The sequence below is a fragment of the Chiloscyllium plagiosum genome, unplaced genomic scaffold (assembly GCF_037043375.1).
Source record: "Chiloscyllium plagiosum isolate Xiang-an unplaced genomic scaffold, Cpla_swu_hap1 HiC_scaffold_7, whole genome shotgun sequence".
In the NCBI taxonomy this organism is placed as follows: domain Eukaryota; kingdom Metazoa; phylum Chordata; class Chondrichthyes; order Orectolobiformes; family Hemiscylliidae; genus Chiloscyllium; species Chiloscyllium plagiosum.
Window position 1 is genome coordinate 54,226,014 of NW_028270145.1, and position 27,792 is coordinate 54,253,805.

At 42.3% G+C, this 27,792-nt stretch overlaps 1 protein-coding gene across 4 annotated transcripts in view; it reads right to left on the reverse strand.

Annotated features, from left to right (window-relative positions):
- metap1d (methionyl aminopeptidase type 1D (mitochondrial)) overlaps positions 1-26,134 on the reverse strand; it is a 171,341-nt gene extending 145,207 nt beyond the window's left edge. For 3 of the 4 annotated variants that reach the window (XM_087989034.1, XM_043693641.2, XM_087989033.1), the window contains exon 1: positions 26,009-26,134. In XM_087989034.1, coding sequence (XP_087845160.1) covers positions 26,009-26,051 — 43 coding nt within the window. In that variant the 5' untranslated portion in view covers positions 26,052-26,134. Of the gene's footprint in view, positions 1-17,934; positions 18,169-26,008 lie in introns of those variants that run through there. The other variant, XM_087989032.1, reaches the window with a different exon arrangement.
- Between the last annotated feature and the right edge of the window lie 1,658 nt (positions 26,135-27,792).

A 27,792-nucleotide genomic window follows, 5' to 3' on the forward strand; every position in this document is an offset into this window, starting at 1 on the left:
ACGTAGAAGCAGCTGACAATAACTTAAAGACAATTAGAAAATAGATCTGCCCAATTTATTTTTTGTCCCTTTCACCCTGTAGGGACAAATTAGTCGCTATTCGATCCCTGCTCCAACTGACAATTCAAGCTATGACTGAAACAAAGGCTTGAATATCCTTGAGTTTATAAGAATAAAAGGTGTTCTAATTTAGGTGTTTAAAATAAACAAAATAATTTGATAGGGTAGTAGAAGAAATGTTTTCTTCCGCTGGGACATTTGAGAACAAGAGTCATCACTTAAACTCACAGCTCAGCTGTTAAGGGTGACATCAGGAAGATCTGCTTCACACAATGAATCATAGAATCCCTACAGTGCAGAAAGAGGCTATTCAGCCCATCAGGTCTGCACCAACTCTCTGAAAAGCATTCCACTCAGACCACCTCAACTCCGCAAGGAGTTCCTCACGGCTAACTCTCCAAACTTGCATACTACTGGGCAATTTTGTTTTGTGAGATAGCACTGCTAACCCCTGTGTACCGCGCTACCCTATAGTACCAAAGGGTAGTAGAAATCTGGAGGTTTTATCTCCAAAATACTTTTGGGATTAATCAGTTGAAAATAAAATTAACTTTCTGTTAAGAAATTATGTCAAGGGAGATGGAACCAAGGCCAATAAGTATGATACAGATCAGCCACAAACTAACTGATTGGTGCAACAGGCTTACAAAGCTAAATGGTCAACTCCTTAGGTTATATAATGGAACAGTGCTGGAATTACTACATAATGTACAATAGGTTACCAACCAACACTTGATTACAACCGTCATTCCAATGTTAGTATCTGAAATTCATATTTAATTTCTAAATCAATCTAATCTTACAGCGGTATACATTAGATGTGGTTTATAATTAAATGAGTTTTTCTTTAATATGGATCAGTAAAAGAATCGTACTCTGAATTAACGGCTATAGCTTATACTGTTATGGATCTTTTTGTGCAGTGTTATTTCTGTCAGACTTAAAAGAACACTGAAAACTTGGTTTTGTCTATCAGTGTAACAGTGTAGATTAATGTTTTCAATGATTTGTTTAAAAATTTACAATAAATAACAAAATAAAAGACTGATAATTCTTATGCTAATTATTTGACTCAAAAGCTTCATTTTTAAAATAAAGTAATATTCAAATCCTATGTAAAACAGTACCATCGTAACAGTGGAAGAGATAGCACCTTATTCTAATAGTGTGACTGCTGCAAAATTACAGAAAATGTTTGGCATGTAGTCGGACACACAGAAATTGTCCCAATAGGCTGATTGAAACACACAGCATGCTTTTTCAATCGTTCTTGATAGGCAGATTATTGCCTGTACTCAATCAACTCATGTATGAAAAATCCCAAACAAAACACTTTCTGCTCAATGTGATTCCACAATTGGGCAGCACATATTGAACAATCCTGTGTGGTAAAAGCTTCATTTATAACCAATCTAAGACATTCCTCATGAGCTGGCTCATTTACACTTGTTCAAAGTGACATACATTCATAATCACGGATGCATTATTGGTAAACAAAAGGAAGATGTTAAAGTCTAGCATCTTCTTGAATTACCCAGGAGCTTGCAGAACCTATAGCTCGCCATTGCTTCCTCTGTGGCAATGCTAATCAGAGATGAGTTGCCAAACTATGAGCATCTTTTTCTGTGCTGTATGTTATTGAGATCACTTGAAAACACATTCATACATTTGTCTTGAATACTAGGCAAAAAGTCTGTTTTCAGCAATATTAAAGTCCTGTATTGCCAGGTGACAGTTAATATAAGATTGGTTTAGATCTACTTTGCTAACTTCCATTTGAATAAAATGCCACCACTTTGCTATACTACTGACATCTTCTTCATTTGAAATCCATCTTCCAGTCTTTGTTGTTTAATTATCACATTTATACCATCATAATCTTAAGGATTAATTTATCTATACTTGCCAATATATCAAGAAGATGGAGCTTAGTTGTACTGATAGAATCTTTGTTACATTTCTGACTCCTTGTTCATTGAAATTCAGGAAAACTAAATAAGATAATGAGAGTGTGACCGGCAGGTTTACTCTTAATGGGCTGTGAATATTTAAAGCAAAATCCATTATTGAGACTTTGACGAGGATTTTGATTTTGTTGTGACAAGGTGAGGAAGTGTGAATAGGCTCCCCTTTTCAACTTTCTCAGTTGGCTGCAAAAAAAGATTTTATGTTCTTTTTAGCACAAGGCCATACATTTCTCTAATAAAAATGCAGTTACCCAATTTCTACTCTGTCAGTAAGGAGTTAATTACAAGTTTTTATTGAGTGAAAGAAAAGAGTATTTTTATTATCTGCCAACCACACAAATAACTATAGAGGTGTCACCAAGTATACATTCATAGAGGTATAAAATTAAAAGTGACAGTATCCAGTACAAATGGAAGATGAAAGCAGCATACAGTTTAAATATCTGATCATTCTCAACTCCACTTTCATATCTTGTCATAATAAATTTTCATTCACTTACTGATTTAAAATATGTTTATCTCAGCCTTGGATATTCTGAATGCCTCAACAGCCCTCTGAAGTAAAAAAATTCTACAGATTCACTGTCCTCCAAGAAGAAATTCTGTCTTATCTCCCTGCAGCAGGCCACTGTCCCTGCCTGTTTCTAGAGGGCCAACATCATTCGTGTGCGTAATAAGGCTCTTCCAGCATGTCTCAACGACTACTGCCCAGTGGCCCTAACTTCGGTGGTCATGAAGTGCTTTGAAAGGCTGGTCAAGGCAATAATCAACTCCAGCCTCCCCACTACGCTTGACCCACTCCAATTTGCCTATCAGACTGACAGATCCACGTCAGATGCCATATCACTTGCCCTTCACTCCTCCCTCGAACATCTTGACACCAAGAACAGCTACATAAAAATCATACTCATGGACTACAGTTCAGACTTCAACACTATTATCCCCTCGAGACTGATTACTAAACTTAGTGATCTCGGACTAAATCCCACTCTCTGCAACTGGATCCTCAGTTTCCTGACCCACAGGCCACAATCAGTGAAGACTGGGGACAATATTTCATCCTTACTAACACTCAACACTGGAGCCCCCCAGAAGTGCATATTCAGCCCCTAAAATACTCACTGTATGACTGCATCCCCAAATACCAGACTAATGCCATTTAGTAAAGAGAGACCGAAAGAGAGAGAGCTGAGAAGAGCCAGGAAGAGGCATGAGAAGTTGTTGGTGGATAGGATCAGGGTAAACCCTAAGGCTTTCTGTAGGTATTTAAGGAATAAAAGAATGACAAGAGTAAGATTAGGGCCAATCAAGGACAGTAGTGGGATGTTGTGTGTGGAGTCAGAGGAGATAGGGAAAGCACTAAATGAATATTTTTCGACAGTATTCACTCTAGAAAACGACAATGTTGTCGAGGAGAATACTGAGATACAGGCTACTAGACTAGGTGGGATTGAGGTTCACAAGGAAGAGGTATTAGAAATCCTGCAGAGTGTGAAAACAGATAAGTCCCCTGGGCCGGATGGGATTTATCCTAGGATCCTCTGGGAAGCCTGGGAGAAGATTGCCGAGCCTTTGGCATTGATCTTTAAATCATCATTGTCTACAGGAATAGTGCCAGAAGACTGGAGGATAGCAAGTGTGGTTCCCCTGTTCAAGAAGGGGAGTAGAGACAATCCTGGTAATTATAGACCAGTGAGCCTTACTTCAGTTGTTGGTAAAGTGTTGGAAAAGGTTATAAGAGATAGGATGTATAATCATCGAGAAAATAATAATTTGACTAGGGATAGTCAGCACGGTTTTGTGAAGGGTAGGTCGTGCCTCACAAACCTTATTGAGTTCTTTGAGAAGGTGACCAAACAGGTAGATGAGAGTAAACCTGTTGATGTGGCGTATATGGATTTCAGCAAGGCGTTCGATAAGGTTCCCCACAGTAGGCTATTACACAAAATGTGGAGGAATGGGATTGTGGGAGATATAGCAGTTTGGATCAGTAATTGGCTTGCTGAAAGAAGACAGAGGGTGGTGGTTGATGGGAAATGTTCATCCTGGAGTCCAGTTACCAGTGTCATACCGCAAGGGTCGATGTTGGGTCCACTGCTGTTCGTCATTTTTATAAACGACCTGGATGAGGGCGTAGAAGGGTGGGTTAGTAAATTTACAGATGACACTAAGGTCGATGGAGTTTGGATAGTGACGAAGGATGTTGTAGGTTACAGAGAGACATAGATAAGCTGCAGAACTGGGCTGAGAGGTGACAAATGGAGTTTAATGCGGACAAGTTTGAGGTGATTCAATTTGGTCGGAATAACCGGAATGCAAAGTACTGGGATAATGGTAAGATTCTTGGTAGGATAGATGAGCAGAGAGATCACGGTGTCCAGGTACACAGATCCTTGAAAGTTGTCACCCAGGTTGACAGGGTTGTTAAGAAGGCATACAGTGTTTTAGCTTTTATTAATAGAGGGATCGAGTTCCGGAACCATGAGGTTATGCTGCAGCTGTTCAAAACTCTGGTGTGGCCGCACTTGGAGTATTGTGTACAGTTCTGGTCACCGCATCATAAGGATGTGGAAGCTTTGGAAAGGGTGCAGAGGAGATTTACTAGGAAGTTGCCTGGTATGGAGGGAAGGTCTTACGAGGATAAGCTGAGGGACTTGAGGTTGTTGGAGAGAAGAAGGTTGAGAGGTGACTTAATAGAGATATATAAGATAATTAGAGGGTTAAATAGGGTGGACAGGGACGGCCTTTTTCCAAGTATGGTGACAGCGAGCACGAAGGGGTATAGCTTTAAATTGAGGGGTGATAGATATAGGACAGATGTCAGAAGTAGTTTCTTTACTCAGAGAGTAGTAAGGGTATGGAATGCTTTGCCTGCAACGGTAGTAGATTCGCCAACTTTAAGTACATTTAAGTCGTCATTGGACAAGCACATGGACGTACATGGAATAGTGTAGGTTAGATGGACTTCAAATTGGTATGACAGGTCGGTGCAACATCGAGGGCCGAAGAGCCTGTCCTGCACTGTAATGTTCTATGTTCTACGAGGTTGCTGATGATACCACCATAGTCGGTCGAATCTCAGATGGTGATGAAACAGACTACAGACAGGAGGTGGAAGACCTGGAAAAATAGTGCACTGATAAAAACCTAGCTCTCAATGCTGGCAAAACCAAGGAACTCATTATTGACTTTCGGTGGTAGGTTACTCATGCCCCCCTACTCATTAACAGCACAGAGATGGAATGAGTGGAAAGTGTCAAGCTCCTGGGAGTGGTCATCCACAACAAGTTTTCTTGGACTCTTCATAGAAAAACATTGCCAGGGTGGGATGGAGCTTTGAGAACACTGCGGCCTTTCCTTGCTTCCCCAGGGCAGGATCGACTGGTACGAGAAGTCATAGTTTGAAGATATTAGGAGGCAGGTATAAAGGAGACATCAGGGGTAGGTTCTTTACGCAGAGAGTTGTGAATTCATGGAATGCATTGTCAGTTGAGGTGGTGGAGGCGAAGTCACTGGGGACATTGAAGTGACTGCTGGACATGCACATAGCTAGCAATGAGTTGAGGGGTGCGTAGGTTAAGTTACTATATTTTACATTAGGATTAAGTCTTGGCACAACATCGTGGGCCTAAGGGCCTGTTCTGTGTTGTACTTTTCTAAGTTCTATGTTCTATATGGACGCAGTGGTTACAAAGGCCCAACAACGTCTGTTTTTCATCAGGCAGCTGAGGAATTTCGCATGACGGTGAATATCCTTGCCAACTTTTATAGGTGCGCCATCGAGAGCATTCTGTCTGGATGTATCACTCCCTCGTATGGCAACTGTACTGTTCAAGATCGGAGATGGTTACAGAGAGTGGTGAACTCGGCCTGGACAATCACAAAGGCCAACGTCCCATCTATAGAAGCCATCTATCAGGCCCACTGTCAAGGAAAGGCTGCCAGTATTCTCAAAGATCTATCCCACCCTGGCAATGTTTTTCGACAACCTCTACCATCGGGGAGAAGGTACAGAAGCCTGAACACATGCACGAGCCGGTTTCGTAACAGTTTCTACCCCGAGAATTATTTTCTCGGGGCCAGAGAAATTGTTCAGCATTAATTCTGTACTTAGTACACTGCTCTAAATGTAGCTGCATCTCATTCAACAGCACACCTTTGTCAAGGGTTTTTAGTGAGATTAATAGCATAAAAGTGGAATTAGCGTCAATTCAAGTAATGTCAGAAGATTTCCGCAGTATGGACTTCAATTTCCACGTGGAGGTTAGAGAATCACTCACAGCAACTTCTTGATATCCACGTTTAACTTCGCTGTGCAGTTGTAATAATGGTTAACATTAATAGCTTTCCCATCATTATAAAGATTTTAGAGATATAGTGAGTGATCAAATAACCAATGCAGACACTGTAAAATCAATGTTCAGTCCCCCACATTTCATTAACAAGTTTCCTTCATATGTGACCATTATTTCAGCACTTACCCTGCTTTAATGTATGCATTTCATTGCTGACACACATACAGCAATAGAATCATCTAAACATATTCTGCTCTTCTAATCCATGGAAACATAGCAGAAAAGACCCTTTCAAAAAGAGCTGGGTAAGTATCTTGCTGGAAACAAAAATGAAGATTAGATCTGTCTGTTATTTTGTACAGGAGAAAGCAAGAGGCTTTCTCAAACTGTCAGTCTCACTTCAGACTAGTTTTAAATTTGTGTCTTCTGTCATAGAGATAGACAGCACAAAAACAGACCCTTCAGTCCAATTCGTCCACGCCGACCAGATATCCTAAATTAATCTAGTCCCATTTGCCAAATATTGGCCAGTATCCCTCTAAACCCTCCCTACTCATATACCAATCCAGATGCCTTTTAAACGTTGTAATTGTACACACACCACCCTCTGTATGAAATCATTGCCCCTTAGGTTCCGTTTAAATATTTCCCCTCTCACCTTAAATATATGCTCTCAAGTTTTCGACTCCCCCACCTCGGGGAAAAAGACCTTGTCGATTGACCCTATCCATTCCCCTCTTGATTTCATAAACCTCTATAAGGTCACCCTCAGATTTTGATGCAACAGGGAAAACAAGCCCAGCCTATTCAGCCTCTCCCTACAGCTCAAACTCTCCAACCTGCCAACATCCTTCTAAATCTTTTCTGAATCCTTTCAAGTTTTACAACATCTTTCCCCTTGCTGGGGAAATAGAATTGAACACAATATTCCAAAGTGGCCTAACCAATGTCCTGTACAGCCACAGCATGACCTCCCAACTCCTGACCAATAAAGGCAAGCATACCAAACAGCTTCTTCACTATGCGATCTGTGGGTCTCTTTCAAGGAACTATGAACCTGCACTCCAAGATCTTTTTGCTCAGCAACACTCCCCAGGACCTTACCATTAAGTGTATAAGTCCTGCTAAGATTTGCTTTCCTAAAATGCAGCACCTCACATTTATATAAATTAAACTCCATCTACCACTCAAATTGGCCTATCTGATCAAGATCCCATTGTCATCTGACATAACCTTCTTCAATATCCACTACACTTCCAATTTTGGTGTCATTTGCAAACTTACTAACTATACCCACTATGTTCACATCTAAATCATTTATATAAATGATGAAAAGCAGTGGACTCAGTGGACTCCTTGTGGCAGACTGACAGTTGCAGGCCTCTAGTCTGGAAAGCAACCCTCCACCATAACCCTCGGCCTTCTACTTCAAACGAGCTCTGTATCCAAATGGGGTTCTCTCTCTATTCCATGTGACCTAACCTCGCTAACCAGTCTACCATGAGGAATTTTGTCTAATGCCTTACTGAAGTCCATATAGATCACCCGAAGTCAAATAATCTGTTTAATCTACCTCTGTTATGTATTTCAGTATTTAGAGCACCTGATTCACATCTCAGCTTTAGTTCTCTAATGAAAATAAATTTGTTCTAAACCTCTTCATTAAAAGTGGGATCCTATAAGTCAAATTCCTCTTCAGTGCTTTGCTATCCTGATGAAAGTAGAATACAGGATATTTCAAATGTCACTTTTCCATAGAAAATAGGATATTTGTTTTGCGTTTAAACACTGTCAAAATTTGGAGTAAATGGTTAGCATTATTTATAATAGCTTTGAACTGACTTGAAATTTTTATCGAGCAATAATTACATCCAGATCTTTTTCCAGCTTAACTAAGAAAAACACTTTACTATCATGTCCAATAAATACTACTTTTTACTTATGGATATTTAAATTGAGTGACAGCAGAACTCTAAAGGATTTGGCACAAGTAAATAGCTGGGCAGAATAGATTTCAAACTTCAAGTTTGTGGTCAAAGGGAGAATGTGGATGATCAGAAGTATAGAGACTTCAGGAGAAAATTCCAGAACCTTGTCAGCTGAAGGCATGGGAACTAATAGTGGAGTGAATTAATATTGACGGGTCTTGAGTGTAGTATTCTCAGTATTCTACTACATGCTTTGCAAAAAGTTAGTGCACAGGTATAGCAAGTGATTAAGAAAGCAAACTGAATGCTGACATTTATTGCAAGAGGAATGGAATACAGGGGAGGGATATTTTGCTACAGTTGTATCGAGCACTGTTGAGGTCACACCTGGAGTACTAGGTACAATTTTGGTCTCCTTATTTAAGGAAGGATATGTTTGTGTTAGAAGCAGTTAAGAGAAGGTCCATTCAACTGATACCAGGTGGTAGTAGTTATCCCTCAATCAACATCACAAAAGATTTATTGTGTTATTATCATCTTGCTGTTTGTAGGAGCTTACTTTATACAAACTGATGCCTATTTCTTCTACACTTGACTCAGCTTCAAAGATGCTTCATTGGGTGTAAACCCGACAATGAGTTTTTGACCATAGCTGCACCATCACCAAGGCTGCATACTTCCATGTCCACACCACTGCCAACTCCACCCATCTCAGTTCATCTGCTGCTGAAATACTCATTTATACCTTACTCATAGCGAGACTTTGCTATTCAAATAAACTTCTGGCTGATCGTCCACATTCTCTTGGACCACAACCTTGAGGTTTGAAATCTATTCTGCCCAGCTATTTACTTGTACCAAATCCTGTTCACCTTTCATCCATGTGCCCTCTGTGCTCTCAGTCCTCTGTAATCCTATATTCTCCTCCAGCTCACAAATGCATAATATATTCATCTTTATTAAATACTACACTCAAGTCCCATCAATATTAATTCACTCCACTATTAGTGCCCTTGCCTTCAGCTGACTAAGTTCTGGAATTCCCTCCTGAAGTCTCTATACTTCTCTTTCCAACTTAAAAATGCTAATTAAAACTTAGTTCTTTGATCAAACTTTGGATATCTGGCCTAATATCACTTCATGTGCCTAAGTGTCAAATGTTGCTTCATAATCGCTGGCTTTGTAATGCTCGTGTGAACTGTTTTGAGGTATTTTATTACAGTATAAGTTGTTGCATTAGTTGATAAAATACTTTGCTTGTTCATATATCCATCACAAAAAATCTATCATCAGTGAACATACTGAAAATAGGAGATATGACCAATCCAACTGAAATACTTTGCACTTACCACAACTGCATTCAATAGCATCTGCCAAGATCTGTCAATAACCCTACAATTTGACAGATGTAAACATTTCCTCAGAAGACAATCATTTTATGAACTGTCCTTGATATTACCAACAGCAAGCTAAGATCAAATTTTCTTATGATTTCTGATTTTGTACCTACTTTTTCAGTCAGTTTTATAGCCTCCTTCCTTCAATGTAGTTTAACAGGGATTACCAATCAAAAAACAAGCATAATTAAAACAGAAGGCTCAATATTGTGTTTTAAAATGGTATGCAGTCTTGAAATTCCAAAAGAACTGTGCCTGTAAGTAACACTGTAAATACCTCAGTATCTAACTGATTACAAGAGGATGGTGCTTGGGCAGCCCCAAACTGTATCCACAATAATACAAAGATATAGAGCCTTTTCTGATCGTCCATGAACCAGCCAAGGAAATACATCATGAACCAGATAATTCAGAATTTGGGAGAATGTCCAACATAGGTGATGAGCAAATGCTGAAATCATGTTCAACCTTTTAGAAACCTGCTGACCTATGAGTGGATTGTTGCTGTGGAACTCAGCAGTTAATGAATAAAGAAACAAGAGAAATCTAGTCTACTCCGCTGAAGCATCAAATCTAGCACCAACTCCATCACCATCCACCTTTCACTTCCTGAACTCAATAAGGATCAGCACTGTTGTATCTGGGAACTCATGGACAGCAAAATTATTCTATATTGGAATATCTGCATAAAATATCTCTCTTACGTCATTCATTCTGCATATTTCAGTTCGAATGTGAATTACAGATATGTTTAAACATAAAAGAACACTGGTGATGGAGCTAGACTGGTAATCCAGAAATCCAGGCAAATGCTCTGGGGTCAAGGGTTCAAAATTCACCACAGCAGCTGGCAGAATTTAAATTCAATGAATAAAAAACTGGTCTCAATAATGGCAACCATAAAACCATCATTTATTATTATTCAATGTCTTTTAGAGAAACAAATCGACTATCGTCACCTGGTCTGGCCTACGTGACTCCAGAACCACAGCATGTGGATGACAGTTAACTGACTTCCTAAATGCCCTAGGAAGTCACTCAGTTCAAAGGCAATTAGGGACAGGCAAAAATTACTGGCTTTTTCAGTACATTGACATCCCATGTAAGAAAAAAGAAGACAGTAAAGATAGGCAGAAGAATTTCTGTATAATTTTATTCAGAACTCATACATAACTCAGAAGGAAGCATAATGAAATAACTTGAAAGAGGCCAATATCCTGTTACCAAATCACCTTTTATTCACAAGTGGAAAACTCCCTCAGAGCTGAACAGGATTGTCTAACACTTCTGTTTGTATCAGTCAAAGAGGGCTCCCTGTTTGGATCAGATTAAGAGCCCGAATCAGGAAATTTATATTCTGAAGTCCACATGGCTGATCTCATTACAATCTCTACATTCCTCCCCCTGAGTCCGAGGGCATGGGCTGGTTCTTTTTCTTTGTAGCTCCTCCTGGGTCAGGTTCCTCTCACTCTGCCTCTGATGCAGGCAGCACGTAATGTGCTGTAGACCTCTTGCACCTGGAACACCTCAGATCAAATTTGTTCTTTTCTTCAGGCAGCTAGAGAAGCAGTAACTGCCAATGTGCCCATCGCGAGTTCCAACATATCTTCAATGCTTGCTAGAGAGGGAGAGTCCACGGGTTTCGGAACAGTCAGACTGGCTGTCGAGGAGCCAGGCTCTTGCACTGTTTGTGAGTTTGCAGCTTTCATGTGGTCCAAGTGCTTGTTCAGGACTATCGCACTTATCCAAACTTGATACACCACTGGACTTGACCTCACGTTGACCATTTGACTATGTCTCTTACCCATACCTGTGATTCCTACACCAAACTTCATCCCTCGTAGTAAACCGTCTCTCTTGCAAAGCAGAGTCTTACATCTGGCAATGGCATTCTCAATGCCATTTTGCCCTGCCACCCCACACCCTCCCCTGTCCAGGAAGATCAGGAAGAGCCAACAACTCTGCTGGAACAATCCATGTAGTGGCATGAGGAGTATTCCTATAATAAAATAGGAACCAGCTTAAGGCTGTTCCTTTAAGCTTGCCTTTAAAGTCTGAACTGCCCTTTCTGCCACACAACTGGATGATGGATGGCATGGATCTGTCCTTATACGTCGAATACCATTCAACTTTAGGAAAAACTCAAATTCCCTGCTGATAAAAGATAGGCCGTTATCTGTGATCGGGAGTCCATGTATTGCAAAAGATGTGCAGTTTTTCTATCATCATCCTCATGTTTGACGAATGAACTCGATGCATGTCTAGCCAATTTCAGTGGGCATTCACAATGACCAGAAAACATTCAGCCCATGAAAGGACCTGCAGAGTCGACGTGTAACTGAACCCAGGGTTTATTCAGCCATTCTCACGAATGTGGGGGAGCTGCTGGCTGTAATTTTTGTCCTTATAGACACTCTGGGCACTGCTCCACCAAAACAGTGATGTCTGCATCCAATCCTGGCCACCAGACACAACTTCTCACCAACATCTTTAGTGGGCACAGTGGTTAGCACTGCTGCCTCGCAGCGCCAGAGACCCGGGTTCAATTTCCGACTCAGGCGACTGACTGTGTGGAGTTTGCACGTTCTCCCCGTGTCTGCGTGGGTTTCCTCCGGGTGCTCCGGTTTCCTCCCACAGTCCAAAGATGTGCAGGTTAGGTGAATTGGCCATACTAAGTTGCCCGTAGTGTTAGGTAAGGGGTAAATGTAGGGGTATGGGTGGGTTTCGCTTCGGCGGGTCGGTGTGGACTTGTTGGGCCAAAGGGCCTGTTTCCACACTGTAATCTAATCTAATCTAATCTAATCTTCATTTTGGAAATCCCTTGAGTTCAACCAGTATCCGTCAGACACCTTTGCACGGGACAATCAATCTTGCTCCCCACAATACTATGCTGTCCTCTACTCTGATCTGGTGTGTCCAGGTCCAAATAAAAGATTTTAACTCTGGGTGTGGTGGCCCTGTGGTTTCCCCCATCACCACCAGCTGTTTCAATTTTGCCAGGGCTGGATCTTTGTGTCCAAAGTCTGATGTTGTCAGCTGTGACAGGAAGTGTTTCTCAGAAAATTTAAAACCATTACAGATACTTCCAGTGGCGATACTACCGGTAGTGTATCTGCCAGTGGGAGGCAGTTCAATGCATCCACATTCGCTACTTGGCCTCTCGACTGTGTTCCAACTTGTAATTACACAAACTTACTATTAGAGCCCAATGCTGAACTTGGCCTCAAACTGTGGGCAGCACTGCCTTGTCCTCTTTAAGTAGACCTAGTAGGTTGTAGGCTCATAGCCTGTTACTATTACAAATTTACATCTGTAAAGGTATTCATGGAACCTCCTGATTCCAAATATGACCGCCAAACCTCTCTTTCTCTCTATCTGGGTGTGTTTACGCTCTGCATTAACCAATGGGTGCATACACTATTGGGTGTTCCCCTTCACTGGCCCACCTCTGAGCCAATACTACCCTGATCCTGTGCAGGAGGCATTGCATGTCAATACCAGATCTCGCTTGGGATCAGAGTGTGTCAACACCTTAGAAAATGATAGCTGTTTCCTCTCTTCTGAAGGCTAAGCCTTGGCTACATGACACTTTTTAAAGATTTAATACAAAGGAGCCAGGATGGAGTCCAGGTTAAGTATGAAGATTCTGTAATACAGAACAAACTCGGTTATCTGAACGTCAATTATCCGAATTTCAGACTATCCGAACAAGATCTCAAGGTCCCATAAAAATTTTAATTAAATTTAAATAAAAACACAACAAGAGCACGCAGCCTGGGCCTGCCCTTACCACCCGATGCCTGGAGGAACTACGCCTCATCTTCCACCTTGGGACACTGCAACCACATGGATATGGATTTCAGCAGTTCCTCATTTCCCCTCCCCCAACCTTATCCCAGTCCCAAGCCTCCAACTTGGCACTGCTCCTTTGACCAGTCCTACCTGTCCATCTCCCTTCATTCTTATCCATCCACTCCACCCTCCCCTCTGACCTATCACTTCCATCCACACCTTCATCTACCTATCACCTTCCCAGCTATCTTGCCCCAGCCCCACCTCCCCTCCCATTTATCTCTCTGCTCCCCCCGGCACACAAGTCTCATTCCTGATGATGGGCTTATGCCCGAAACATCGATTTCCTGCTCCTCAGATGCTGCCTGACCTGCTGTGCTTTTCCAGTATCACCCTCTCGACTTTGATCTCCAGCATTTGCAGTCCTCACTTTCTCCCACTAACCAGTGTCTCCAACAGTTTCTTGATATCACTCGGAATGAATTGAATTGGCTGAAGACTGGTATCTGTAATGCTGGGAACCACTGGAGGAGTCAGAGATGTATCATCCACTCAGCACTTCTGGCTGGAGCTTGCTGCAAAATCTTTGCACCGATGTGCCGGGCTCTTCCATCATTAAGGATGGGAATATTTGTGGAGCCTCCTCCATCCGTGAGTTGTTTAATTGTTCACCATCATTCACAATGGATGTGGCAGGATTGCAGAGTTTAGATCTGCTCTGTTGGTGATGGAATTGCTTCGCTCTCATACTTGCTGCTTATGCTGTTTGGCAGGCAACTAGTCCTGTTTGGTGATTCACCAGGTTGACACCCTATTTTCAGGTATGCCGAGTGCTGCTCCTGGCATGCCCTCCTGCACTCTCCATTAAATCAGGATTTATCCGCTGGTTTGATGGCAATGGTTGCGTGGAGGATATGCTAGGCTATGGGGTTATTGTGCTGGAGTACAATTCTGCTGCTGTTGATGATCCATAGCACCTCATGGATGCCCAGTCATGAGCTGCTGGATCTGTTCCAAGTCTGTCCCATTTAGCAACGGTGATCATGCCACACAACACGATGGAAGTTATTCTCAATGTGAAGGCAGGACTTCGTCTCCATGTGGACTGTGCGATGGTCACCCTTACTGATACTGTCACGGACAGATGCATCGGCAGCTGGCAGATTATTAAGGATGAGGTCAAGTATGTTCATCTGCATTCTTTATTATCCTATGTACACTGGTTTGAGGAAGATGCAAACAGTGCCCAATATCAACCATCAAGTTCACCTTTTCTACAATGCTTTACCACTTCCAATTTAACATGTGGCACTTTTCCTTAGCATTATGCTTGCCAACTGTACTCATTGTTGAAGAATTGCAACAATTGATTACAATGGGCATTTGTTAACATGGTGGTATAGAGGTCAATTCTACGTTATGCATCATGATGCAATGATACAAGTGAGAGGAAAATTTACATCCCATTCCACAAAAAGTCAACATAGAGTCATAGAGATGTATAGCACGGAAACAGACCCTTCAGTCCAACCCGTCCATGCCGACCAGATATTCCAACCCAATCTAGTCCCTCCAAACCCTTCCTATTCACATACCCATCCAAATGCCTCTTAAATGTTGTAATTGTACCAGCCTCCACCACTTCCTCTGGCAGCTCATTCCATTCACAAACCACCCTCTGCGTGAAAAGGTTGCCCCTTAGGTCTCTTTTATATCTTTCCACTCTCACCCTAAACCTATGCCCTCTAGTTCTGGACTCCCCCACCCCAGGGAAAAGATTTTGTCTATTTATCCTATCCATGCCCTTCATAATTTTGTAAACCTCTATAAGGTCACCCCTCAGCCTCCGACGCTCCAGGGAAAACAGTCCCAGCCTGTTCAGCCTCTCCCTGTAACTCAAATTGTCCAACCCTGGCAACATCCTTGTAAATCTTTTCTGAATTCTTTCAAGTTTCACAATATCTTTCCAATAGGAAGGAGACCAGAATTGCACGCAATATTCCAACAGTGGCCTAACCAATGTCCTGTACAGCCGCAACATGACCTCCCAACTCCTGTACTCAATACTCTGACCAATAAAGGAAAGCATACCAAATGCCTTCTTCACTATCCTATCTACCTGCGACTCCACTTTCAAGGACCTATATACCTGCACTCCAAGGTCTCTTTGTTCAGCAACACTCCCTAGGACCTCACCATTAAGTGTATAAGTCCTGCTAAGATTTGCTTTCCCAAAATGCAGTACCTTGCATTTATCTGAATTAAACTCCATCTGCCACTTCTCAGCCCATTGGCCCATCTGGTCCAGATCCTGTTGTAATCTGAGGTAACCCTCTTCGCTGAGGTAACCCATTACACCTCCAATTTTAGTGTCATCTGAAAACTTACTAACTGTACCTCTTATGCTCACATCCAAATCATTTATGTAAATGACAAAAAGTAGAGGACCCAGCACCGATCCTTGTGGCACTCCACTGGTCACAGGCCTTCAGTCTGAAAAACAACCCTCCACCACCACCCTCTGTCTTCTACCTTTGAGCCAGTTCTGTATCCAAATGGCTAGTTCTCCCTGTATTCCATGAGATCTAACCTTGCTAATCAGTCTCTCATGGGGAACATTGTCGAACACCTTACTGAAGTCCATATAGATCACATCTACTGCTCTGCACTCATCAATCCTTTTTGTTACTTCTTCAAAAAACTCATGACAATGTATATCATGGACTCCCAAATACATTTGTTGAGCTCTGGGAGACTCAGTGTCTACTCATGGTGTACTCTCTGTCTCCAAGGATAAATACTTGGCACTTTCCTCTCAGTAAGACAATCTGAAACTCCCTACAATTGCTAACAATCAAACCACCAAGGTTTACTGTCAGATCGATGATAAAATAGGTCAAAATACTCCCTCAATGTATCTTAAATTTAAAAAGGTAAAGGTGATAACTTCTTAAAGTCATAGATATGATAATACCCTTGCTATGGTACAATGCCATCCCAGAATCAACATTATTTCAAGATAGGTATAAAAGAAACTGTCAAGCATATGTTAATGCTGGACATCATTCTAGTAATATTAAACCACTGGACCAATGCCTCAAGATAGTACAGTAGACAGCCAATTATTTCCACAATTGAGTGATCATTACAAAGCGCTGTAGTCTTGCCAGGTTCAGCTTAACACAGGATTGAATGATTTAGCAGCTATAAATTGAAGGTGGCTCTATGAGATTTAGATTGAGTCATAGAGTCAAAGAGATGTACAGCATGGAAACAGACCCTTCGGTCCAACCCGTCCATGCCAACAGATATCCCAACCCAATCTAGTCCCACCTGCCAGCACACGGCCCATATCCCTCCAAACCCTTCCTATTCATATACCCATCTAAATGACTTTAAAATGTTGCAATTGTACCAGCCTCCACCACTTCCTCTGGCAGCTCATTCCATACACGTACCACCCTCTGAGTGAAAGAGATGACCCTTAGGTCTCTTTTATATCTTTTACCTCTCACTCTAAACCTATGCCCTCTAGTTCTGGACTCCCCATCCCAGGGAAAAAACTTTGTCTATTTACCCTATCCATGCCGCTCATGATTTTATAAACTTCTATAAGGTCACCCCTCAGCCTCCGATGCTCCAGGGAAAACAGCCCCAGTCTATTCAACCTCTCCCTATAGCTCAAACCCTCCAACCCTGGCAACATCCTTGTAAGTCTTTTCTGAACCCTTTCACGTTTCACAACATCTTTCCAATAGGAAGGAGATCAGAATTGCATGCAATATTCCAACAGTGGCCTAACGAATGTCCTGTACAGCCGCAACATGACCTCCCAACTACTGTACTTTCTTTTATATTTAGATTTTTATTGTCTCATATATTCAATGCCAAAACTACAGGAGTACAATGAAGTGTATAATGTCGCCACGCAAAGCACCATCTTAGGCACAAGTACCTAGATACAGAATCATAAGAACAAAGTAGACAGAAAGAACAAAGTTAAAAATTAATACTAAGAACTACAGTAGTGTTTAAGTAGAAAAACAAATAAATAAAACTAAAAGTCAAACATTACAGTCTTTCGAAACTGCTTAGTCACATTGGGACTGCACTTCCTCCATAGGCTCAATCTCCTCTCTTTGCAATGTTTTTTCCGCACAAGCCATTCCAATCCACACCAGGCCTACCACACTACCATCAATGCAACCACCGCTCCTGTCCATCCACTCACAGTATCAATTGGGACCATTGTCGTAGCTGATCAACCTCAGAGGTCAACCTCTCACTGAAAGCTGATGTCACCACCACCACTTCAAGTCCTGCACTGCACCCAACAATGAAGGTGCCCCTTCCAGTGACATCGCTCACCGGCTGGACCCACAATCACTGTTGCCGTGTGCTCCCTAAAGGCTCACTCCCTCCGAACTGGGCTCCTTCTCCCCAAGGAGCCAATTCCTACTGCCACATGTGCTTAAAAAGCAGGGCCTGATCTTACCCCGCCAAGGACATCGAAAGGCCACATCTTCAGCCGCCGCCAAAGCATCCATGAGGAATGGCTGAATCCAATCCACTGCTGCAGCTGTCCGGAATCTCCTGACTCACCCGAAGCCTGAACTAGGTGTTCAGCTGGCGCTCGAAGCATCTCGGTAGAAGCTGCTGGGAACCCAAACACACCTTTGCTGTCGCTGCCGTTAGTCTATACTGCTGGGTATATTCATCACTGCCAATGCCATTGCCATGACCAAGCTCTTCGCCAAGAGAGAAGCAAAATAATAGAAGAAAAAACAAGAGGAGAATGAGAAAAGTTAAAGAAACAAAAACTAAAACAGACAGATCAGGCAAGCCCCAGGCTCAAAAGCGCTACTCCACCACAATCTTGCTGGAAGAAGTGAGCATCCCCTTCTCAAATAAGCTGAAACTCAATACAATGTAAGAAAACTAATATGTTTCGAGACAAAAATTGCCAAGAAGCATACCCAATTCAATCACTTTCCATGGTCCCCAACATTGCAGCTGCATTATCCAGCTATGCTGGTTCATATTATATAGCATTAAGGAATGGCTGAAAGCATTAAACACAGGAGAGGCAATGACCCCCAATAATGTATTCACTGTAGTACAAAGGACTCATGTATCAAAACAAGATACCACGAGCTAGTCCTAAAAGAACTTTGGCACAATACTACCCCAATAGTGTGAAAATGGTCTATGTTGTGTTTTATTTGTGAACAATAAGAAAAATAAAATCCAGATAGTTGCTATGTTGTCAATCTCCTTCCAATCGTCAGGATAATGATGTAAGAATTCAATGGTGCCCATCAATTAATATTTATTCACCTAAAGCACAATCATAAAGTGCAGTCTGATTTCTGCAAGAACCACCCAGTGATGTATAGAATGCCCAGGGAAGGGTAGTGGTACCCCGACAGGAAAATTCGGCATGTTTTCCCCAATTCTGTCCCCACTTGTTACTCAATTCTCACCCATCACTTCTACAAGTTGCCTGTACACCATACCATCACATGCAGCCATTTCGACAGGCGGGATAAACCAGGTGAGAGGTTAGCTAACAAGTCTCTCGTCCTTAGTGATTTTGGGATTTGCTTATCTCTAACATGCAAAGATTGTTCCAGTAGACTGTGCAGAAGTAATCACTTAGTTGATTCAATGGCAAAGTGATATGCAGCAAAGTGTGGTAGAACATGAATGGCATGACCAGGCACAAAAGGTGTTAGAGTCATCCACTGCAGCCAAAGAAGTCGTCAGTCTTAACCGTTGTTCATGCTGCTGAACACAGACTTCTGCAGCTGAGAAAGTGGGATTGCTCCTGTGCAATATTTCTCCCACTTTGAAAGTATTTTTGAACAGCTTGTCGTCCAAACTCATTTTTGTTTCTCCTTTGGAAGTCCTGCAGCAAGGGGGAGTGATGAATCTACAGATGGAGATGACCACTGGCAGGTGTAGTTCCAACCCTGTACACAGAGTGACCGACAGACCAGAGGTCATTCAAATCTGTACCCAGGAGGTAAGCACCAACCAGCAAGACTGATTGATCCTCTGTAGGACAGCACTGCCCATCCTTGAGAAGAAAGGGGTCAAGAGTGTGTTGCTGGAAAAGCACACCAGGTCAGGCAGCATCCAAGGAGCCAGAGAATTGACGTTTCCTGCATAAGCCCTTCATCAGGAATTCCTGATGAAGAGCTTATGCCCGAAACGTTGATTCTTCTGCTCCTCGGATGCTGCCTGACCTGCTGTGCATTTCCAGCATCACACTCGCAACTCTGATCTCCAGCATCTGCAATCTTCACTTTCTCCTCCTTGAGAAGAAGGGGGTCAGGAAAAGGTATCCCAAACATCACTTTTTCTATAAATGTCTGGTCAGCTTACCACAACTGGCAAATCAGCCACAAAATCATCAAATAATATTGTAATTAAAGAAACAAACATGATTTGCCTTTGGAGCTTGGAATGCCCAAACTCTCCTGCAAGAAATAACAGAACAAGGCCTGAGAAAAGAACAAATCTTATATCCAAGGTATAAACACATTATGGGGCACTGCTTGAGACAGGGCTCACTGATGATGATTCACTAAAGGAAGATGCAAGAGGCTATACCTTTTTCTAGAAGGGAAAATAGGGAATGACATCAGGATACATTGTGTGGGATTTGCAAACAGGTCATCTGGACTGAAAAACTTTACACTACATTCCCTAATGGGATAAACATGCATCTCATTAAATTGCACATACCAACAGACCAAATTCATACTGACAATCATCAGTGCCTACTCAGCAACTCTCAACAGCCCTAAGGGCAAAGAACAAGGATCTAGATGAACTCATGAAGACCCTGTCTGTCAGTGATAAGCTCATGGTTCTGGGACACTACAGTACCTATGTGATCCAAGACAACTGGACAGAAGTTCTGGGTAATCACAGGATTGAAAAACTTAAACATTTCTGTTTCAGAGCAAATATACTGAACACAAACTTTCCATTACCATCACAATGTTCTGATAAGTTAATAAGGAAAGACAACAAATACAAATGTCAAAACAATGGCACAATATCATCAACATCATTGTGCATAGGAGAGACTGATCCCCAGAATGTACGAATCATCTCTGTCATGTGTGAAGAATGTTAGACAGATGACAGACTAATCACAGCAATTCTCAACTTCCAAACCTAAGTTAGCAAAAACAACCAAAAACTGTCAGTTTCTCTTAATAAGGCTTAACTGAGTAACATTACTTGCTACAATCAATTTCAGAATACATTTATCAAAAGCCCAAAGCTAGCAGACTTTGGGATGGAGACGGAATCAAGACGTGCAGCAAACTTAAAAACATAGTCACTGAAACAACGTGGTTCTCAGACTGAAGTAAATGCACTGATGAAAATGACAAAACATCTCTCAAATGCAGCAGGCCAAAAACAGAACATAAATGGAGTGGCAGAACATCAACCCTCCATTTCCAAAAGAGACCAGGTCCAACATCTGAACAGCAATGTCCAGAAAGAACAGCATGGTAACGCAAGGTAGACACTCAAAGGAAAGCTGAAGAATCCCCAACAATATGCAGACTCACACAACTCAAAGCTTTTCAGTTCTTTTAATTCTGAATGTGGAGGGTTTAGGACAGCCCCACGCCATTCTTCACAGCTGATGGGTTATTCTTAATCAAAGATAAGCAGAAATAATAGAAAGATTGGCAGAACACTTGAGCAACCTCTGAATAGACTAACTACAGTCAACTCCTCAGCTTTCAACTAGATTCCTCAGTGATCAGTCATTGATGAGCTTGCTTTGCTTTCTTCTGTTGATGAGATTAAGAAAGCGATTATACAGACAAACATGGGCAAGGCTTCAGGAAAGAAAATGAAATCTCAGTGGAAATGTTTAAAGTGGCAAGCACAGACACAGCCGCTTATGCATACGGAATAATGACAACGGTGGGATAGACAGCATTTCCCTCCTGAATACAGGGCTTGTCCACTCATGATTCACGTAATGTATTCTGCCATATCCACAAAGCTTCATCATTGTCTTTCCAGCTCAGTAACAGTTTTCTTTGTTTTGGTTGCCCTGGGGCCTCCTCCTGCAGGAGGCTGGGGCCTTTTTTATCTCTATCTCCACTCAATCTTCGGTCGTGGCTTTGGAAGTTGAGCCAGGACCAGTCAATGTCCAGCATTAGAGGAGATCCAGCATTCATGCAACATTACTGTCACCAGCTCAGAGGCAGCGAATATATTACCAGGGATGATGTCAGATGGCAGTGACTGGAGGAGCAGAGAGGGTGAACTCAACAAAGAGCAAAAGCTGAACTTCTGAAGCGGATTCGGTTTTAGTAATATCAATTTAATATTAATTTATTCTGTGCTTTACCATTTATACAATTTATTCAGTCATCCAAGATGGCGCCAGAGTGGGGTGATGTTATCCACTTTTCACTGTACCTCGGCATAAGTGACAATATATTAAATAAATAAACAAATAAATAAATCTAAAAAACAAAGCATGCCAATTAACTTTTGGAATGCCATGATTATTGATGTGTATAAAAACAAAGGCAACAAAGCAGAGTGTGGAAATACAGAGCTGTCACTTTTGTCCATGGCAGGAAAGATCTTTGCTCATATCATCGTGAACACTTATCAATGTGGCAGAAACAAATTTACAGAGGCTCAGTGTCGCTTTCACCTAGGTCACAACACTGTAGATGTGGGGTTTACAGCGAGACAAATCCAGAAAAACTGCCTTAAGCAGAACATGTCCTTTACTTCTTTGTCAACTTAGCAAACTAATTTGACTCGGTCAACACAGTGATCTGCTGGACAATCCTAAAAAACAACATGGTCACCCAAAAAGTGTGTCAAGATCACACAACTGTTCCAGGAGAGAATGACAGTCCAGGTGCTGTTAAATCACATATCATCAGCTCCATTTGAGATCTCAAAAGGAGTGTAGCAGGGCTGTGTTGCAGCACCAATCCCAATTAATCTGTTCTTCATTTGCTGCCTTAGCCATATCATCAAGTATCCCAGAGAGGCTGTACCTCTGGTATCATCTTTGATTTATGTGTCAGAACAAAAACCAACGCTTCTGCGAAAGCCTTTCAGGAAGTCATTTTTGCCAATGGCCAAGCTCTAATAACTTACAAAGCCAGAGTATTACAAATGATGGCTGACATTTTCAGATGTTTGTGAATTGATCAGTCTTGGAAAGATCCCTATATAAGCCATTGCCAAATTTTAGGACAATTCAACAAGACATCTCCACTATGATACAAAGCTAAAGAATGCCAATAGCTCTAAATATCTTTATCTTTACAGTTTGCTTGATGAATTAATATGAACTAGGATCAATGAGCGAGCGAAGTACTCAGAAGGCTTCATAACAGAGTACTAAACCACCACTGCATTAGACAACCCTTTAAGATCAAGATGGAGGAATCACTGGCTTAGCCAGCATTTATTGCCCTTCTCAACTGCCCTTGAGTAGGAGCTAGTGAGCTGCCTTTTTGAACTGCATCAATCCATGCCATTAAGGAGAGAGTTTCAGGAATTTGAACCAACAACACAGAAAAATATTTCTAAGTCATGCTGGCATGAGGCTTGGAGGGGAACTTGGAGGTGATGGTGCTCAAATGCCTTGGTTGCCTTTTTCCATCAAGATAGATTTGGAAGGTGTTATCTAAATAACCTCACAGAATTCCTGCTGTGCTTCTTATAGATGGTATACATTGCTGCTGATGAGAGTGGGTGTTGAAAGGAGTCAATGTGTGTAGATATGGTAGCAATTAAGCAGGCTGTTTGTCTTCGATGGCGTCAAGCTTCTTGAATGTTGTAGGATCTGTACTTATCCATCAGCCTCCTGAATTGTGCCTTGGAAATGGTGGACAAGATTTGCTGTCCAATTCCCAGAGTAGTCACAAAAGTTAAAGATTTTAAAAAGTGTACAGAATTTCTCAATTTACCTGTTTTTTAGACCCAGGGATGATAGATTCAGGATTCAAACACTGGGCAGCTAGGGTGTGTCTTGCATGGGCAATTTATTTGAGCATAATGATGTCCTTTGATCAGTTAGAATGGAAATATGAGCTATCTCATTTTTTTTTCAAGTTAGGGATTTTATTCAAAAAAAGACTACACTTTTGACTGATCCAAATAAATGTGACATAGAGAGGAGGGTGCTCAGTGCTAAGAGTACACTTTCTGTCAGCACTTATATCATCAATTGAGGGGTGCCACCTCAGATGAGTTCAATCGACTCTGCAGGATGTGGGAGGGAGAGCTGGGCATTGAGGTATCCTCACAGGAATGGGAAGATATTTGGGAAAATGCAAGAAAGATATCAATTTGCCAACAGGACCCAAGCTTTACAGTTGAAGATTCTCCACGGGGTTCACTTGGCTCCGCACTGTTTGCCAAAATGAAAACCAGGGGCATCTTCAACATGTCCCAAATGCAAGGTTGGTACGGGCACTCGTACCCATTGTCTCTGGTCCTGTGGTAGGTTTCTTACATACTGGAGCACTGTGGTGGGTACAATGGAAGGGATTTTGAGTGTAAGGGTGAAGAAGGACCCAATCTCTCTTCTTCTTGGCCTGCCCAGATACGCATAAGAAAAAACTTCTCAACATTCTTACTTTCCGCACAAGAAAGAATATTTTGCTCGGGTGGGTATCCGAAAATCCCCCAGCCTGTCAGGTTGGCGGAAGATTGTTATGGAGTATATCCCCTTGGATTTTCTCACAAGTGTGGTACACCACAAAACTGAGAATTTCTATGAGACATGGCAGCCCTTTTTGGAATACCTGCATACGGATTTATCTGCCACAATAATAAGGGCTTATATATAACTGTAACGATTGTGCTTTACGAGTCCAATATCCAGGGAGGAGGAACTGCGAACGTGTGAGTGTTTTGTTTGGCTGAGTTGAGTGATTACTATTTATTAGTTTGTTGTTGGTTATTTATTTAGTTAAATAGTTAGTTGGGTTTTTTTAAATACATATTTTTCTATATATATTTATACATGAGGGTAGGTTGAGTTTTGTTACATTTTTGTGTTCTTTCATTATAATGTTTTGAATTGTATTGTTTGTATTTGTTGTAATATTTTTAAAAATCTATTTTGCAATAAAAATCTATTTAGAAAAAGAGTACCTACACTTGAGGGGAAATAAACTGCCTATCTTCAGGCTTTGGGTGCTTTCTACAGCAGTGATTTCCTCCCAAAAGTCCGAAGGCTCCTCCTCTGAATATTCACAACCCCAAGCTATTCAGCTACATAGAAGTCTGTTGGCAGGGGGAGGGCCTTTGTCTTTGACAACTGGTCACAAGCCAACAAACCAATCAGCTACTTTCTGCCAATGGGGACTCTTTTCAAATGCAAATATTTCAGTTCCTTCTGTAAGTAGGCTTTTCAATCAACAGCCATGTAAACAGCACTTATAATGAGCATCAGGCAATTTGCATTGAAAAAAATGTACAAATTCTTCAACAATCCTTGGTTCTTAGACCAGTCCTTTTTCCATTTCAGTCCCCTATCCAAACTAAAGAAAACTAAAAACGTCAGCCTTGACAATATGTCTAACAAGCATATTTAAACGTTCCGGGTGGAACATTATTGACTCAGTTTATCAAGAGACTCTTGTATGATAAGCGTACGAACTGCAGTAGGTTCTGCTAACATCAGCGCAACAACTCAAGCTCACTTTGAAAGTATCTTCTCATTGATGAGTTCTATCACCAAGAGAGAAAAGAAGTAGCAGGGTTGTGAAACACTTCCCTGCAAGCAATCCCTGTCCACACCTAACAATTTACAAAAATTCCTTCACAAGCACTAGATTGAAATTCTCAGCTACGTATTGCCAGTTGAATTCTCAAGAGGTGGTCAGTAAGTGTACCAATGTAAAAGCAAAATACTGTGGATGTTGGACATCTGAAATAACTACCTAACTCGAAAAACTCAGCAGGCTCTGAGTTATATTAGAATCAAAACGATACTTTGTTCCTCGCCCCCCAAATGCTGCCAGACCTGCCGAGCATTGCACTTTCTGGTCATAAAGGCAACATTGCCAGTAGCAGTTACAATAAAGGTATCTGGCATAATCCTCTTACTAAACTTTATATCGAACCATATTGTAATGTTCCCTTTATTTGCACTTCTTAAACGTGTTTACAAAATAGCAATATATCATTTTAGAAACCCCCATCCGATTAAGGGAAGTGCTGCTTGCAGGAGTAGACAGAGCGCCAGGCCCCTCTACCGTGGGCCGGGGTGGGGAGTTAAGGTGTGCGGAGATGGCAGGCTCGGGGCCTAACTCCCCCAGGGGACTAGGCGGAAGGCAGCTCCAGCTCCAGCTCCAGCCCCCCGCCCCTTTCCCTGCCGGGGTCGGGGTGGGCGGAGGAGACTCCTCTCTCCTCAGGCCATGCCGCTGCCTGCCTCATCTGTTTAAAAACGTCCGAGAGGCCGCCATCGCCGCTCCCGGGGGAGCCTGATTCGCTGTGAGCCCGGGAGAAATGCCGGGTTGTGTTACGGACTTCATTCCCCATCCTACCTGGAGTGAGGAGGCGAAAACTCAACACAGGAGCGGAGGCCATCGTGTGGTGATCAGAGGAAGATGTCCCCGCCGTGCCACTGAGCCTGCGCTGGACTGGGGGAACTATGGGGGTGGGGGGGCAAGGGGCTGGGCAAGGAGGGATCATGGGGGTGTGAGGGTGGGTAATTGCGAGTGGGGGGGAACATCATTGTTGAGGAGGAACCTTGTGGGTAGGGGCATGGAGTACAGGGTGTAGGAGGAGGGAGCTATGGGATGTGGGGGAGTTGGACGTGGGGTAACTGGGATATGGGTATTTATGTTAAGCATCAGCATCTCTAACTTCCTGGGTGCAAATTGCTGAGCAGGATTGATCTCGGGTAGTAGCTTCCTATAGTGTTGGTGGCACAGTGGTTAGCACTGCTGCCTCACAGCGCTAGAGACCTGGGTTCAATTCCCACCTCAGGCAACTGTCTGTGTGGTGTTTGCACATTCTCCCCGTGTCTATATGGTTTTGCTCCGGTTTCCTCCCCACAGTCCAAAACAAAATGTGCAGGTCAGGTGAATTGGCCATGCTAAATTGCCCATAGTGTTAGGTGTCGGGGAATAGGTCTGGGTGGGTTGCACTTTGGAGGGTCTGTGTGTAAGTAATCTAATCTTTAAAAAAAACAGACTGAAGGGTCTGTTTCCACAATGTAAGTAATCTAATCTTAACAAAAAGGCTCTGTAGTCCTCCAAAGAGTGACCCATTCCCCTAACTAATAACCTACACTGTAGGTGATTTAGTATGGCCAATTCACCCAATCTGCACATCTTTTGGATTGTGGGAAGAATCCCATGCAGGCACAGGGAGAATGTGCAAACTCCGCACAGAGAGTCACCCATGGCTGGAATCAAACCTGGATCCCTGGTGCTGTAAGGCAGCAGTGCTAACCACTGAGCCAACGTGCTACCATTAGTTAGAAATGTTGGTCATTTCAGCATGGCTGAACCAATCATTGATAGTAATGCATCATTGTCCCTGCTTATGTATCTTCCAGTAAGGTGGAGGTGGAGTAGGGCTTCTTAGCCAGAGGCCCATTCGATCCACTCTCTTTTATTTTATTTTTTCCACTTTTCTTTTTTTCTCTTCTATCTTATTTAACTTACTTCTTGGTGAAGAACTCGGTCAGCATCGGCGGTAGTGAATGGACCTAGCACAGACCTGAGTGGGCCCAGAAGCGTGGATATGGCAATGGCATCAGTGGAGAGTTTGGAATCCCGGCAGCTCCTGCATCATTGAGATGATCCTAACGCCAACTGACGGCTGCTGCTGCAAAGAGGAGTTTGGGTTCCCAGTGGCATCTGCATGCAGTGCAGATTCATGGAGGTGGAGGCAAGTTTGGGCCCGTAGGAGACCAGTGGCATTAGCAGCATCTGCATCGGTGAGGTGGTCCTGAAGTGGAATCATGGTGGTAACAGTCAAATTTGGGCTCATTTGCAGCATCAATGTCATGTATATTGGCAAGGTCCAGCTCAGACTCATAGTGGTGAGGATATTAGTGGAGGAAAGACGACGCTGACGAGTGGTCACTTTCATTCCGGTGGCGGTGAGGTGGTGAAGGGGTCTCATACCTGGCCACCAAGCCCATGGCCCATGACTGAGAAATTAACACGAAAGACTGTAAAGTTGGACACTTTACTTATTCATTTTTCTGCCTTTATATTCAATTATTTTTCTGTGTGTTAAGATAGTGCAGAAAATGCTGACATTATATAACACTTTTCACTGTATTTTCGAAGAAGATACATGTGACAATAAATAA